Raw genomic sequence first — 16983 nt, 5'->3', positions numbered from 1 at the left:
AAGCAGGTCTGCAGGTGTCTATCTTTCTCTCCTCCTCTCTGTCTTCCCCTCCCTCTCTCCATTTCTCTCTGTCCCAACAACAACAACAACAATAATAACTACAACAATAAAACAACAAGGGCAACAAAAGGGAATAAATAAATAAAATAAATATAAAAAAAGAAGAAAAAAAAGGAAAGAAGAGGAGATGAGAGGGGGAGGAGAGGAGAGGGGAGCGGAGCGAAGAGGAGAGGAAGAGGAGGAGGAAGGGGAGGAGGAGGGGGAGAAGAAGGAGGAGAGGAGAGGGATTTGGTGGTGGTGCAGCAGTTAAGCGCACATGGCGCAAAGCGCAAGGACTGGCATAAGGATCCCGGTTCGAGCCCCCAGCTCCCCACCTGCAGGGGAGTCGCTTCACAGGTGGTGAAGGAGGTCTGCAGGTGTCTATCTTTCTCTCCCCTTCTCTGTCTTCCCTCCTCTGTCCATTTCTGTCCTATCCAACAACAATGACATCAATAACCACAACAATGTTAAACAACAAGGGCAACAAAAGGGAAAATAAATAAATAGATATTTTAAAAAATTTTTTTTAAAAAGAGGGGAAAAGAAAACAAAGAAATATCAAGGCCAGGCAGTAGCACGAAAGGTAAGGTTGGCATAAGGATCTCAGAGCCAAGAGCTCCCTACCTGCAGGGGGGTCAATTCACAAGCGGTGAAGCAGGTCTAAAGGTGTCTATCTTTCTCTCCCCCCTCTGTCTTCCTCCCTCTTGATTTCTCTCTGTCTTATCCATCACCACCAACAACAATAACAACAACAAGGGCAACAAAATGGGAAAAATGGCCTCCAGGAGCAGTGGGTTTGTGGTGCAGGCACTGAGCCCCAGCAATAACTCTGGAGGCAAAAAAATATATATATATGATCAAGTAATACCACTCCTAGACATACAGCCAAAGGTCATGAAAACACCAATCTGAAAGGATATATGCATTCCTATGTTCATGGTTGCATTATTCACAATAGTCAAGGAAGGGAAACACCATAAATATCCATAAATAAATGAGCCGATAAAGAAATTTAGCAATATGTATTCAATAAAGTCATACTCTGAAATTTTAATACTTGACATTGCATCCTGTGGGACAAAATTAATGGGACTAGAAGTGACTATGCTTAGTGAAAAAAAAAAAAGTAAAAGTGAAACATACTACCAGAGTCTCTGTCAGTATACATAATATAGACAAAGCAGACAAACCTGTAAAATCTTATAATTCTGTAAAGCATTATTAAGTCACTAATAAAACAATGTTAAAAAACTTAGGCTGGGGAGGGGGGCAGGTGGTGGTGCACCTAGTTAAGTGTACATATCACAGTGCACAAGGACCCAGGCTCAAGCCCCTGGTCCCCATCTGCAGGGGAAAAACTTCATGAGTGGTGAAGCAGGGCTGCAGGTGACTCTCTCTCTCCCCTCTGAATTTGTCTCTATTCAAAAATAAATAAATAAATAAATAAATAAATAAAATATAAAAAATAAAACATACTTAAAAAACTTGGGCTGGGTGTTGGCACAGCCATTTGAGAGCACACAGTCGTATGTGTAAGGGCTCAGGTTTGAGCCCTCACTCCCTACCTACAGGGGGAAGCTTCATAAGCAGTGAAGCAGGTCTGCAGGTATCTATCTTTCTCCCTTTCTATCCACCCCTCCCCTCGCAATTTCTCCCTGTTCTATTAAATAAAATAGAAGAAGGGGGAAAAAAAAAAAGGAAAAAATGGCACTGAAAGTGGTGGCCTTATAGTGCTGCTACTGAGCCCCAGTGCTAACCCTGGTAGTAATTAGGAAGAAAAAAGAAAAACCACAAGTGGCACTGAAGAGACTGCATTGGTACAGTTGTATCTGTGTGCATGTACCTAAGTTCAAGCATGTTTAAACTGTACTGGTATCCCTGAGATGTTACAAAAGTATACAGAAAATGCTACTTTGAAAACAAGAGAGATTACTAGCAATAGCTTCAGCGTTTGTATGCATCAGAAGGCAGCAGTAGAAAGAAAATGTGGTATGAGGTTCTGAATTTTTAGATACTTCCTATAAAATGTTTGTAAAAGGTACATAATACCATCATAGTGACACTGAATTCAAACACACATATAAAACCAGTATCTATCTAGTGGCATGCACAGTGTAAATTCACATGAACACTGGACAATTCAGAAAATATTCAGACATTCAATGGTGTTCAGCCTAAGTAAAATTTTTACTCTTATAAAGCTGCTTCTAGTGGCTATCTGTGAAGCAACATTATTGAACTTTCTTCCATGTTTTAATATTACATATGAAGTTACTTTGAGATAACATAAAATCGAATGCTTACCTTTCTCAAATTGATAGTTTTCTTTACCAGATTTCCCCATATAACTTTAAGAGACATTGAAATTAATGACTTGTTGAAAATGCTCAGATATTCTCAATCAGTTCCCAGTACTTATTGTTTTGGGGTGAATAAGTTCCTACTACAATGAAATGTTAGATATCTTGCTCGACTGATGAGAAACAATTGGGAATAAAGATTACAGTTATTGAAAACTGTATACATAATCAACTCACTCTGCTATATACCTTAAACACCTATAATATGCCAATTAAATAGCAGTAAAACTAAAACAAAGTCAATAAACAAACAGCAAAATAAACAATACCATTCAGGATGTTTTCAGGATATTTTCTCTCACTTGACATTTCTGATACCCCAAAAATTCAGATGTCCACAGAAATAGCAGTCATAGATTTTGCTAATGGAGTATTGCCAATTACACACCAATACTAAGTATAGCCAAACCTAAAGCTCAGCACAGATCAAACTTATTTCCTTACACAAAGCAATTCAACCATGTACATGGAGGAGAATATTTCATTTCACAGTTACTCTTAGACCCCATTTCCTTCAATCTTATATTCTTCCACCATCAGTGCACAAACTTCATCCTGATAAGGGGCAAGTGACTTACTGAGAATCTAAGAAATGGGTTTAATAAGACTTAGTATTGACCTCAATATTTCACGACACAGAGGTAAATAATAAAATTCAGTTTGGATTAAAGAGTTGAGAAAACTAGAGTAGATGTGGCATTAGAAAGAGTAAGTGGTTATCTGTGAACAATTCATCATCATATGACATGTGGGAATTCACTGTATATATTGCCTTCTTCTTTTTTTTTTGTCTGTTTTGATATATCACCAGGTCTCTCTGCCCATTACATATTTTTTTGTTGTACTGAGAAAGAAGTTTTTGGTTTGTAGTTATCACACATTCATTATATTTTCAGTTTACTTTGTGATAAGTTTTGGTTATAGCCACAAAATATATACATTTTTGTTACATACTAAGAAGAATTTGGAGTGTGAATCTGAGAATTTAGTGTAGAGGATATCTCACATTATTTATTTCTATAACATCTGTTTGATTTCTAGTTCAGTGTTTTGGTTTTTTTTTTTCACTTTCAAATTTATTTATTTATCATTGGATAGAGACAGAGAGAAATTGAGAAAGGATGAGGCAGAGAGGGAAAGAGACAGAGAGACAGAGAGAGACCTGAAGCCCTACTTCACCACTTGTGAAGCTTTCCTCTGTCAGGTGGGTACCAGGGGCTTGAATGGGGTCCCAACCAGGTGCACTACCACCTGGCCTCTAGTTCAATGTTTTTCCGTATTCGTTACACATAAATATTTAACTCCCTATGTGGGCCTTCTGGTGCTCTTTAAGACTTGATTTCTGGCTGAACGTTTTCCCACATGGGTCACATTTATAGGGTTTTTCCCCTGTGTGAATTCTCTGATGTACTCTGAGGTTTGACTGCCGGTTAAAAGCTTCTCCACAGTGATTACAATTATAGGGTTTCTCTCCTGTGTGAATTCTCTGATGATTTCTTAGGCCTGATTTGTCACCAAAAGCTTTCCCACATTCGTTGCATTCAAAGGGTTTCTCCCCTGTGTGAATTCTCTGATGTCCTACAAGATTTGATGTCTGTCTGAAAGTTTTTCCACACACATCACACTTATATGGTTTCTCCCCAGTGTGAGTTCTGTAATGTACTCTGAGGTTTGATTTCTGCCTGAATGAGTCTCCACAATGATTACATTTATAAGGTTTCTCCCCTGTGTGAATTCTATGGTGTCCTTTGAGTTGTGATTTCTGACCAAAAGCTTTGCCACATTGATTACATTTATAGGGCTTCTCTCCTGTATGAGTTATATGATGCTTTCTTAGACCTACCTTCATTTTGAAAGATTTTCCACATTTATCACATTTATACGGTCTTTCCCCTGTGTGAATTTTCTGATGATTCCTGAGACCTGACATGTGGCCAAAAAACTTCCCACAATCACTGCATTCAAAAGGTTTCTCTCCCGTGTGGCTTCTCAGATGTATTATGAAGACTGACTTATAGGTGAAAGATTTCCCACATTGATTACATTCAATGTGTTTCTTCTTGGTATGAGTTTGATGATGTACTTTTAGGCTTGACTTAGCACTAAATGCTTTTTCACACCCATCACACTTATAGGGTTTCTCTTGTATGTGATTAATCTGATGTTTTCTTAGATATGACTTCTCACTGAATGCTTTCCCACATTCATGGCATTCATAGGATTTCTTATCCATGTGGCTTTTATGCGGAAGAGTCGGGCATGAATTTACAGAACAGGATTTTTCACATTTGCTACTTTCATAGGATTTCACCTTTATGTGACTTCTCTTATATAAATTGTAAGTTGACTGGTAAACCAATGACTCTGTACATGTGTTATAATCAGAAGATGTTTCCATTGTATGAGTTGTTTGACACACTGGGAGGATGGAATTATGGCTCAAATAATTAACAGGCTTTAATCCTATGTAACTTTTCTGGTGTTCTTTAATGTGTGGTTTTTGGCTTAAAGATAGCCTTTCTGTGTCCATTACTTGAGTGCTTCTACTGAGTTCATTTCTATTTTCAGTACAATCATAATCATGAAATTCATGATGACTCTTTTCTTCTAAATTATTGCCCTGAGATACTGTAACGGTGAATTTATCACATTGATCTTCCCTAAGTCTACTGAATTTATAAGATGTCATTTTGGTGTGAGGACTCATATCTGTAACAAGGGCAGTGTTCCCAAGGAGAGTCTTCCTACATTTGTTATATTCAAGAGTTTGCTCCAAAGACTGAATTGTCTGATATTGAGTAACTTCATGACTGAGGGTATTCAAATTTTTACTATAGGGAAAAGACTTCTCTTCAGTATTAGATATATCATCCTTGACATTTGAAAACCATTTCTCACATGTAGTATGCTCATGAGATTTCTTTTTTGAATATTGACAGTATGGGTCCATTGAATTGAGACACAAAAAAGTAAGTCTTCTAGATTCAAATTTATAGGGCTTAATTTTTGCAGGAAAAATATTTATGTCCAGATCACATAGTTTTCCTGGCATTTCTTGCTCTGTAATTAATGTTTTGTTAGTTAATAAAACTTGCCACAAATGTTTGCTTTTGTTTTCTGAAGTCTCTGAGAGTTCATCAGGTTGAAAGTCTTCTAAAAATGAGAATATTGGAAATACGTTACTAAGTGCAACACACCTTTCATATAATAGGGCTTATCTATATAGCCCTTATTATAAACCTGAGTCTTTATTTTCTGGCTCAGTTTCTGAAAAACAAGGTAATTTCAAGTGGATATTCCAAATATTTTATATAAAAAACTCATAGGGGAGGAAAAGAGGAAAATATAGCCAAATATACATATGTAGTTATATCTTAAAGAATAATTTTCAAATATGGTAAAGAAGAGGAGATAACTGACAATCAGGTTAGATCCTGGGAAGCAAAATATCAGAGAATAAAGTAAGTTTAAAATAAAATAAGTTGCCAACAACTGCTCTGTGTTCTATAACAGTGAAGCCTTAGTGATGATAAAAAATTAAATTAAATGTTACATATAAAATTAAGAAAGAATGAAACATAATCCCATTGATAAGTGATAATCCAGATAAGGCAAAGAGTCAAGTGAATATCCATAAGCTATTTGGTAGTGCCTGATTTTCTTTTGACACACCTATGGTGTGAGTTAAAAGTATACAAATGGCATCACACACAAAAGTAAACTCCAAATGGAGCAAAGACTATAAAATACCTGGAAATAAAATACTATAAAATGGAGCAGCTATAAAATACCTGAAATATTGGCAGAACTCCTTTCCATCTAAGTTTTAGAGGCATCTTCAAGGACTCAAATTCAATTGCAAGTAAAATAATAATAATAATAAGCCAATGGGACTACATCACATTAAAAAGCTCCTGCACAGCAAAAGAGACCAAAGAGATTTCTTACAGAATGGGAGATCTTTATATGCCACACATCAGACAAAAGGCTAATAACCAAAATATACAAAGAGCTCACCAAACTCAGCACCAACAAAATAATCAAATAAACAAAACAAAAAAAAAAGTGACTCCATCCAAAAGTGGGGAGAGGATATGAACAAAATATTCACCAAAGAAGAGATCCAAAAGGCCAACAGATATTTGAAAAAATGCTCCAAGCCATTGATTGTCAGAGAAATGCAAATAAAGACAACAATGAGAAAGTACTTCACTCCTCTGTGAATGTCATACTTGAGAAGAAAAGACAATACCAAATGTTGGAGAGGTTGTAGGGGTAAAAGAACGCTCCTGCACTACTGATGGGACTGTAAATTGGTCTTTTTTCCTGTGGAAAGCACTCTGGAAAACTTTCAGAAGGCTAGAAGTGGACCTACCCTACAACCCAGCAATTCCTCTCCTGGAGATATATCCTGAAGAATCAAACACACCCATCCAAAAAGATATGTGTATACCTATGTTCATAGCAGCACAGTTTGTAATAGCCAAAACATGGAAGCAATCCAGGTGTTCAACAATATAGGAGTGGCTGAGCAAGTGATATATATACAGTAGAATGCTACTTAGCTATTACGAACGATGGACTTACCTTCTTCACCTCATGTTGGATCAGGCTTGCAGGAATCATGTTAAGTAAGATAAGCCAGAAAGAGAAGGATGAATATGGGACACTCACAGAAAGAAGTCAAAAAATAAGAATAGGAAAAGAAACATAAAGTAGAATTTGGACTGGGTTTGGTGTATTGCACCAAAATAAAAAAAAGACTCTGGTGTCTGTGGGGAGGTACTTACAGGTCCTAGAATATGATGGTGGAGGAGGACCTAGGCTGGGGGTGAGACTGTTTTTCAGAAAACTGAAAAATTTTACACATGTATCAACAACTGTATTTACTGTAAATTGTGTTTACTATAAATTCCCCAATTAAAAAATTACTGTATGAAAAAACATATATACAAAAGGAAGAGCTAAAGTATCCCAAGATCATATTATGAAAGTAGAACTTTAAGTCAAAAATAGTAAATGGCTACCCTTTATTTCTTTGTTACTTTTAAAAGTAAGTAGGTGAGGGTGGTGGCACACCTACTATAATGCACACTACCATGCAGAAAGAGCCCAGTTCAAGCCCCAGGTTCCCACATACAGTGGTGAAGCTTCAAGAGTGGTGGAGTAGTGTTGCATGTGTCTCCCATTCTGTCTGTCTCTCTCCTTCTCTCTTTCTCTCAGTCTCTCACCTTCTATAGTAAATGGCCACCAGGAATGGTGGAGTTGTATATGTACTAGCAATAACCCTGGTGACAAAAAAGAAAGAAAAATTAAAATTAAAAAATTAAAAATAAGGAGATGACCCTAAAAGTGGATCCTCTAAACACCGCTTTATAGCCCAATGGTCTAATGCACAAACTTTTCATTAAAAAATTCTGACTGTACAATTCTGATTTGCTTTTTGATCAAATAGATGTTTAAAATGATAAGGATTTTAATTATTTTTTAAATTATTTTAGGATAGATTTTAATTATTCTCACACAGTTTAAAATTCATGTTATTATTAAACAATGGTATCTCTGATTAACAGAATTTACTGGCACTTGAATAACATACTTTCATATTTTATCAGTGTTCCAAGGTTATCTAAAATAAGCCTCAGTCTTTGTTTTCAGAATAGAGTTTTGGAAGACATAAATAGCTTACTAAAATATACTACTCATAACTTCCAGATTAGAAGCTGGTAAGCTATTCTTTATAATGTGAAGAAGCAAATATTTTAGATTCTGTTGGTCATATCAGTTCATTTTTGCAACTCCAATTCTCTCTTGTAGCATGGACACAATAAGCACATGTATATTACTGTGTTCCAATAAAGCTTTCTTTAAAGAAACAAGCAGCAGGCAGTATGATTTTAAAAAACTAGTTTAACAACCACTATAATAGACTCCACTCACCTTTGGTATAAGGAGAGTCATAGTAAGGTCTACTATGTGTGATGTGCTTCAATTTCTCCTTAAAACTTCCAGTTTATTTATGAATATTGTAGTTTATTTGAACCACTAACATTAAAACTTTTATATGTATTTAATTTTTATATATGTTTCTACAATCCACAGACTGGCCAAAAAAAAAAAACTTACCTGGGTAAAGTATCAGCTTTGCCATGCAAACAACTCAGGGTGAAACCTAGCCCCCCACCACACTGGAGGAAGCTTCAGTGCAATGATGTTTCTACTTATCTTAAAAAAAAAAAAAAAAAAAAAAGGCACCTGGGTGGTGCTGATGACAAAAAAAAAAAAGTATGGATGACATACTCTATGCTACACCTGAGGAAGATGGGTCCTCATATTGGGGCAGCTTGGAATGTTTCTACTCATGACCACAGAATGTGAGCTCAGATCTACAGGGATGCAGAAGAGGTCACATAAGCTCCTAAGGTGAATATCGGCCCCAGACCAAATAGATGGGGTTTACAGTCAACAATATTTATACCCCTTTACCATAATAAGGAGCTACTCTCCTCTCTGATGCAGCTTTCTGTTCCTGTTCCAGCCATGACATCATCTCCCCAGACAATAACTTGGGCCCACCTGCATACCAGATTTCAGGCTCAGGGGAAAGAAAAAAAACAACAACAAAACTAGTATAGTCACAAGCCCTTTGGAATATAACTAAAATATGCCTACTAGCTATCTACAAAATGGAGTACCCCCCAACTCTTCATCTGCACTATTCCAGCCTTTAGGTTCATGATTGTTCAACAATTTGGCTTTGTATGTTAACTCTCTTTTCAGCCACCAGGCTCCAGATGGTAGCATGATGCTGACCAGACTTCCCTGGACAGACAACCCCACCAATATGACCTGGAGCTCTGCTTCCCCAGAGCCCCACCCTACCAGGGAAAGAGAGAGGTAGGCTGGGAGTATGGATCAACCTGTAAACGCCCATGTTCAGCGGGGAAGCAATTACAGAAGCCAGATCTTCCAACTTCTGCATCCCACAATGACCTTGGGTCCATACTCCCAGAGGGTTAAAGAACAGGAAAACTATAGAGTTCTGGTGGTGCGAACTATGTGAAGTTGTACCCCTCTTATCCTATGATTTAGTCAATGTCTCCTTTTTATAAATAAAAAAAATAAAAATAAATTTTAAAAAGGCACCCTGGGTGGTGTTGATGACCAAAAAAAAAAAAAATCACTGATCAAGTTTTTGGGAAATTATATTTGGTTTACTCTAAATCCCAATGGATCTTTGTTTTGTTTGTTTTTGTTTGTCTGTTTTTGTTATTTGACCATATCAATATTAGTCATAAATAAGATTATTTCTTGAATTCTATGAGTTCTGCCAGAGAACCAGTTAACCTGGTAGAGGTATTAGGGGCCTTTGATTCTGGTTTATGAAAAAAAAAGAAATCAAGAAAGGCTCATTTTCTTTGTTCTGTCACATTATCTTTTAACATCTAGGAAGTTGCATTTTTGCACAACTTGGCCACAAAGATAACTCACTAGGGAGGTGCCTATATTGTCATGTGCACCACCTGTAGTTGTCCTAATTATACTATATAATTCCTTAGGAAATATTTGTTTAGGTAACATCTAGTATCATTAATATTAATGATTCCTTTTTCTTCTAATCTGTTCACTCAAAAGTTTAGTTGCTTTATTAAATTCTCCTAGTTTACTTTGTATCATTCACTGTTAAATATAGACACATTAATTTTGTTTTGGTTTTGCCTCCAGACTTGTAGCTGGGGCTCAGTGCCTACACTACGAATCCACTGCTCCTGGCAGCCATCTTTTCCATTTTTGTTGTGTTGGATAGAACAGAGACAAATTGGGAGAGGAGGGGAAGATAGAGACAAGGAGAGAAAGACACCCGCAAAACTACTTCATTGATTGAGAAGAGAGCCCCCTACAGGTGGGGAGTCATGGGCTCAAACTGGGGTCCTTGCACTTTGTACTATGTGCACTTAGCCCAGTGCGCTACCGCCCAGCCCCCAACATATTAGTTTTCAACTTCAAACGATATGCTTTGCTCCTGTCTTAAAATGAGAATAGTAACATGATTAATTTTATATATTTTTATCTGTACTCCTTCCACACTATATCAGCCTTGTTATTTTTCAAATCTCAAATGTGAAAACCTTAAAAAGAAGATTCCTAAAATATTTTAAATTATCCACTGTAAATCCTGTGGATCTAATTTAAAAACAAACAAACAAAAATACCTTCTTCCAGTATTTATTAACTTACCAGGGGGGATGGTACTTAGAGATTCTCTCTCTAAAATGCTTTCTCTAAAATCCTTTTGTTCCAAAGCGAAGATTAGCTCTGGTTTTGTAGAACAGTATCCTGTAAACAGAAAATAATGTACACTTGAGTTAGCTGCACAAGTTTCATAGTTTCAGGATGAGACGGACAGGAACAGGGACAGGGATGGGGGGTAGGGGAGGCAGGGATACAGCTTTTGAAGGTGCACATTAAGAATGTCCATTGATCGGAGCAGCAGCAGCTGTGTTTCTCTCCTCTCCCATGTCAACTAGGAATACCAAAGAAAACCACCTGGGACTGCAACAAGGCAGGACTAGAATGACTTCAGGAACCCACCAAACCACTGGTGAGTGCAAACACGTGTGGCTTGGGGACAGAGAGGAGCCTAAGGAGAGATTGAGTGGCTGGTACCAGTCCGGGGCTTTGCCGGTTGAGGCACCACCACCTCCAGTCTGTTTTACCAACAAAAAGACTGTTGAAGAGAAGAGAGGACTCCCCTAAGACTCACCAAATACAACTGTGAGTCTCCATTGCTACTGCTCTCAGAGGCTGGAGCAACAGGTGGGAGGCCCTGTGCTAACATCTGGGAACAGAGAACTGACCAAGAAACTCAGGAGAAGATCTACACCTCGTGACCTAGCAGTGGGGCTCTATAATAGGAGCCTTTCCACATTGTTCTCCTGATGAGAACATGGTGAATAATCACCTCAGAACCTATAGACTATAAATGACTATAAATAATAAACCTATAGACTATAAATAACAAACCTACAGACTATAAAAAAAACTACAGGGACTTGTTTAGAAACTCACAGGGCCCAGCAGTGTTGCCCAACTTGGCAGAGAAGCTGAATTGAGCCCGGAGCTTTGGATACTTGGGGTGTGAGAGTCTCTTTGCATAACCACTGTGCTATCTCTCCCCCACCCTGCTTTATCTTTTGGTCAGAGTGAGGGATTAAGCTAAGAAGCCTTCTTATAGTTTAAAAGCCCTCAGGCTCCCATAACATACAGGATGAAAAAGAACAAAAAAGACTTTTAATAGCCTCTGTGCCCTAACTCAGGGATTGAAATAATATTGAAACAACTGTTAATCTTCACAACTATGAACTCTTTAAGTACCTTACACAAACACAAGTCAATCCAGGCAATAGCAATCAGTAATTTGAAAAGTACTGATAGAGGAACCTCATAACATACTATATAGAATGGTTAAACTAAAAAGAAGAAATAATGGAGAAATGAACCAGGACAAGAGTCTAGCTAAAAGCCCCCCAAAGGTTGAACCACAAAATACTGAGGTCAACATCCAAACACTTGTTAAGGAAATAGTCACAGGAGTGAGTAAAGGGTTTGAAAGAATTTTCATCAGAAATGCAGAAACAACTACTGAGAGTCTAGAAGAAAACACTAATTATCTCAAGGTTATTAGAGAGCTGAAATAGCTGAGCTAAGAACACAACTAGCTGAAAAGCTAAAACAGTATCAGTACAGGGTAACAAAATAGATGAACTCCAAAAAACTGTTGAGGGGAGAGAGAACAGCATAAATGAAGTTGAAGACAGAATTAGCAAGATCCAGGATGAATAGAGACAACTAAAAAAGAAGTAAGAGGGGAGTTGGGTGTTAGCATGGTGATTAAGCGCAGGTGGCACAAAGCGCAAGGACCAGCATAAGGATCCCATTTCAAACCCCCAGCTCCCCTCCTGCAGGGGAGTCTCTTCACAAACGGTGAAGCAGGTCTGCAGGTGTCTATCTTTCACTCCCCTCTCTGTCTTCCCCTCCTCTCTCCATTTCTCTCTGTCCTATGCAACATCAATAACAACAACAACAATAATAACTACAACAATAAAACAACAAGGGCAACAAAAGGGGAAAATCAACACATATAATATTAATATATTTATTAATATATATTAATATATAGGTTTTATATATTAATATGTAATAATTTTTTAGTTTATTAAAAAATAAGAGATCTCAAAAAGAGATTAAGAAATACTGAAAACAACAGAGACATGGGATGTCTTAAAAAGAAATAATATATGCATTATTTGCTTACCAGAGGAAGAAACAGAGGGAGGGGAAGAAAGCATTCCTCAGCACATAATAGCTGAGAACTTCTCTAGTTTAGACAACATCAAGGTCATAAAGGTTCAAGAAGCCCAGAGGGTCCCAAACAGAATTAACCCACACTTAAAAACACCAAGATACATCATATTTAGAGTGGAAAGGAATAAAGATAAAGAAAGGATCCTGAAGGCTGCAAGAGAAAAAAACAAAGACTCACCTACAGAGGGAAACCCATGAGATTAGCAGCAGACTTCTCTTCACAAACACTACAGTCCAGAAGAGAATGGCAAGATATCTATTGAGTGCTCAATGAGAAAGGCTTTCAACAGAGATTACTGTGTTCTGCTAGACTGTAATTCAGACTAGACAGGCATAAAAACCTTCTCAGACAAGCAACAGTTGAAGGAGTCAACTATCACCAAGCCTGCCCTGAAAGAAGTTCTGAAAAGTCTCCTATAAACAGTCAGACCACCATAAATATGCCATATATCAGAACACTCTAAAAATCTACAAGAATGGTGTTAAAATATCATCAATCGTTGATGTCAATAGATGTCAATGGCCTGAATTCACCTATTAAAAGGTGCAGAGTAGGAAGATGGATCAGAAAACACAACCCAACAATATGCTGTCTACAGGAAACCCACCTAACTCAATAAGACAAATACAGACTCAAAGTGAAAGGATGGAAAATTATCATACAAGCCAATGGCCCACAAAAAAGGGCAGGAACAGCTATTCTCATATCTGACACAATAGTCTTTAAAATAAATAAAATTTAAAAAGATAGGGATGGATACTACGTAATGCTCAGAGGATCAGTCAATCAAGAGGACTTAACAATTATTATCATCTATGCACCCAATGAGAAGTCATCTAAATACATCAAACATCTACTGAAAGAGCTACAGCAATATATTAACAGCAACACAGTCAACTCTCTCAACTTGACAGATCATCCAGGCAAAAAAATCAATAAAGACATCAGGGAGCTAAATGAGGAGATAGATAAACTAGAACTATTGGACATTTTCAGAGTCATTCATCCCCAATACTGGGATACACATTCTACTCAAATCCACATGGGTCATTCTCAAGGATAGACCATATGTTAGGCCATAAAGACAGCATCAGCAAATTCAAGAGTATTGAAATCATTCCAAGCATCTTCTCAGACCACAGTGAAATTAAACTAACACTTAAAAATCAACAAAAGATTAGTAATAATCCCAAAATGTGGAAGTTCGACAGTACACCATTTAACAACTACTGGGTCAAAAAAGAAATAAAGGAAGAAATCAAAAATTTTCGAGAGTTCAATGAAAATGAAGGCAAAGCTATCAAAATATTTGGAATACAACTAAGGCAGTACTGAGAGGGAAGTTCACAAGCACACATTAGGAAACAAGAAAAAGCACAAATAAACAACCTGATTGCACACCTTAAAGGCCTAGAAGAAGAAGAACAAAGGGACCCTAAAGCAACCAGGACTGAAATCACTAAGGTTAGGGCAGAAATAAATAATACTGAAAATAAGAAAACCATACAGAAGATCAAAGAAAGTAAATGTTGGCTCTTTGAAAGAGTAAACAAAACTGAGAAATTTTCAGCCAGACTCACAAAACAAAAAAGAAAGAAGACCCAAATCGGATAGTAAAGGAAAGAGGATATATCACAACAGACACCGTAGAAGTTCAACATACCATGCAAGGCTTCTATAAACAACTATATGCCACCAAGCTAGAGAATCTGGAAGAAATGGATTATTTCCTAAATACCTACCAACTTCCAAAATTAAGTAAAGAGGAACTAGATAATATGAACAGGCCCATCACAGCTAATGAAATTGAAACAGTTACCAAAAACCTTCCCAAGAATAAAATTCCTGGACCAAATGGTTTTACAAATGAATTCTACAAAATCTTTAAGGAAGAACTAATACCTCTACTTTTAAAAGTCTTCCAGAAGATTGAAGACACTGGAATACTCCCTGCCAGCTTCTATGAAGCTAACATCACTCTGATACCAAAAGCAGACAGGGACACAACCAAAAAAGAAAACTACAGACCAATATCTCTGATGAACATAGATGCTACAAAATTCTAGCCAACCGGATACAGCAGTATATTAAAAAGATTGTTCATCATAACCAAGTGGCGTTTATCCCAGGCATGCAAGGTTGGTTTAATATATGTAAATCAATCAATATGATTCACCACATCAACAAAAGCAAGACCAAAACCACATTGTCATATCAATAGATGCAGAGAAAGCCTTTGACAAAATACAACATCTCTTTATGATCAAAACACTACAAAAAATGGGAATAGATGGAAAATTCCTGAAGATAGTGGAGTCTATATATAGCAAACCTACAGCCAACATCATACTCAATGGTGAAAAACTGGAAGCATTTCCACTCCGATCAGGTACTAGCCAGGGCTGCCCACTATCACCATTACTATTCAACATAGTGTTGGAAGTTCTTGCCATAGTAACCAGGCAGGAGCAAGGAATTAGGGAATACAGACTGGAAGAGAAGAAGTCAAACTCTCCGTATCTGCAGATGACATGATAGTATACACAGAAAAACCTAAGGAATCCAGCAAGAAGCTTTTGGAAATCATCAGGCAATACAGTAATTTGTCAGGTTACAAAATTAACATTCAAAAGTCAGTGGCATTCCCCTATGCAAACACTGTTAGAAGAAATTGAAATCCAGAAATCAATTCCTTTTACTATAGCAACAAAAACAATAAAAATATCTAGGAGTAAACCTAAGCAAAGAAGTGAAAGACTTGTATACTGAAAATTGAGTCACTACTCAAGGAAATTGAAAAAGACACAAAGAAGTGGAAAGATACTCTATGTTCATGGGTTGGAAGAATTAACATCATCAAAATGAATACACTACCCAGCCATATACAAATTTAATGCTATCCCCATCAACATCCCAAGCACATTTTTAGGAGAATAGAACAAATGCTACAATTGTTTATCTGGAACCAGAAAAGACCGAGAATTGCCAAAACAATCTTGAGAAAAAAGAACAGATCCGGAGGCATCACACTCCCAGTTTTCAAACTGTATTTTAGGGCCATTGTCATCAAAACTGCTTGGTACTAGAACATGAATAGACACACTGGCCAGTGGAATAGAATTGAGAGCCCAGAAGTGAGTCCCCACACCTATGGACATCTAATCTTTGACAAAGGGGCTCAGACTATTAAATGGGGAAAGCAGAGTCTCTTCAACAAATGGTGTTGGAAACAATGTGTTGAAGCATGCAGAAGAATGAAACTGAACCACTCTATTTCACCAAATACAAAGGTAAATTCCAAGTGGATCAAGGACTTGGATGTTAGACCACAAACTATCAGATACTTAGAGGAAAATATAGGCAAAACTCTTTTCCGCATACATTTTAAAGACATCTTCAATGAAACGAATCCAATTACAAAGAAGACTAAGGCAAGCATAAACCTATGGGACTACATCAAATTAAAAAGCTTCTTCACAGCAAAAGAAACCACTACCCAAACCAAGAGACCCCTCACAGAATGGGAGAAGATCTTTACATGCCATACATCAGACAAGAGTTTAATAATCAACATATATAAAGAGCTTGCCAAACTCAACAACAAGACAACAAATAACCCCATCCAAAAATGGGGGGAGGACTTGGACAGAATATACACCACAGAAGAGATCCAAAAGGCCGAGAAACGCACGAAAAAATGCTCCAAGTCTCTGATTGTCAGAGAAATGCAAATCAAGACAACAATGAGATATCACTTCATTCCTGTGAGAATGTCATACATCAGAAAAGGTAACAGCAGCAAATGCTGGAGAGGGTGTGGGGTCAAAGGAACCCTCCTGCACTGCTGGTGGGAATGTCAATTGGTCCAACCTCTGTGGAGAACAGTCTGGAGAACTCTCAGAAGGCTAGAAATGGACCTACCCTATGATCCTGCAATTCCCCTCCTGGGGATATATCCTAAGGAACCCAACACATCCATCCAAAAAGATCTGTGTACACATAAGTTCTTGGCAGCACAATTTGTAATAGCCAAAACCTGGAAGCAACCCAGGTGCCCAACAACAGATGAGTGGCTGAGCAAGTTGTGGTATATATACACAATGGAATGACTTAGCTATTAAAAATGGTGACTTCACCATTTTCAGCCCATCTTGGATGGAGCTTGAAGAAATATTAAATGAAATAAGTCAGAAACAGAAAGATGAATATGGGATGATT

At 37.4% G+C, this 16983-nt stretch overlaps 1 protein-coding gene across 1 annotated transcript in view; it reads right to left on the bottom strand.

Annotated features, from left to right (window-relative positions):
• Positions 1 to 3172: 3172 nt before the first annotated feature.
• Positions 3173 to 16983, bottom strand: part of LOC103128968 (zinc finger protein 782) — a 35328-nt gene continuing 21517 nt past the window's right edge. The window contains exons 6-7 of the mRNA XM_060200802.1: positions 10638 to 10736; positions 3173 to 5552 (exon numbers count right to left, since the gene is read on the bottom strand). Coding sequence (XP_060056785.1) covers positions 3697 to 5552; positions 10638 to 10736 — 1955 coding nt within the window. The 3' untranslated portion in view covers positions 3173 to 3696. The remainder of the gene's footprint in view (positions 5553 to 10637; positions 10737 to 16983) is intronic.

Source organism: Erinaceus europaeus, chromosome 10 (genome assembly GCF_950295315.1).
Source record: "Erinaceus europaeus chromosome 10, mEriEur2.1, whole genome shotgun sequence".
Lineage (NCBI taxonomy): Eukaryota > Metazoa > Chordata > Mammalia > Eulipotyphla > Erinaceidae > Erinaceus > Erinaceus europaeus.
The sequence above is the reverse complement of the archived record's forward strand: the minus strand, read 5'-3'. Positions and strand labels throughout refer to the sequence as shown.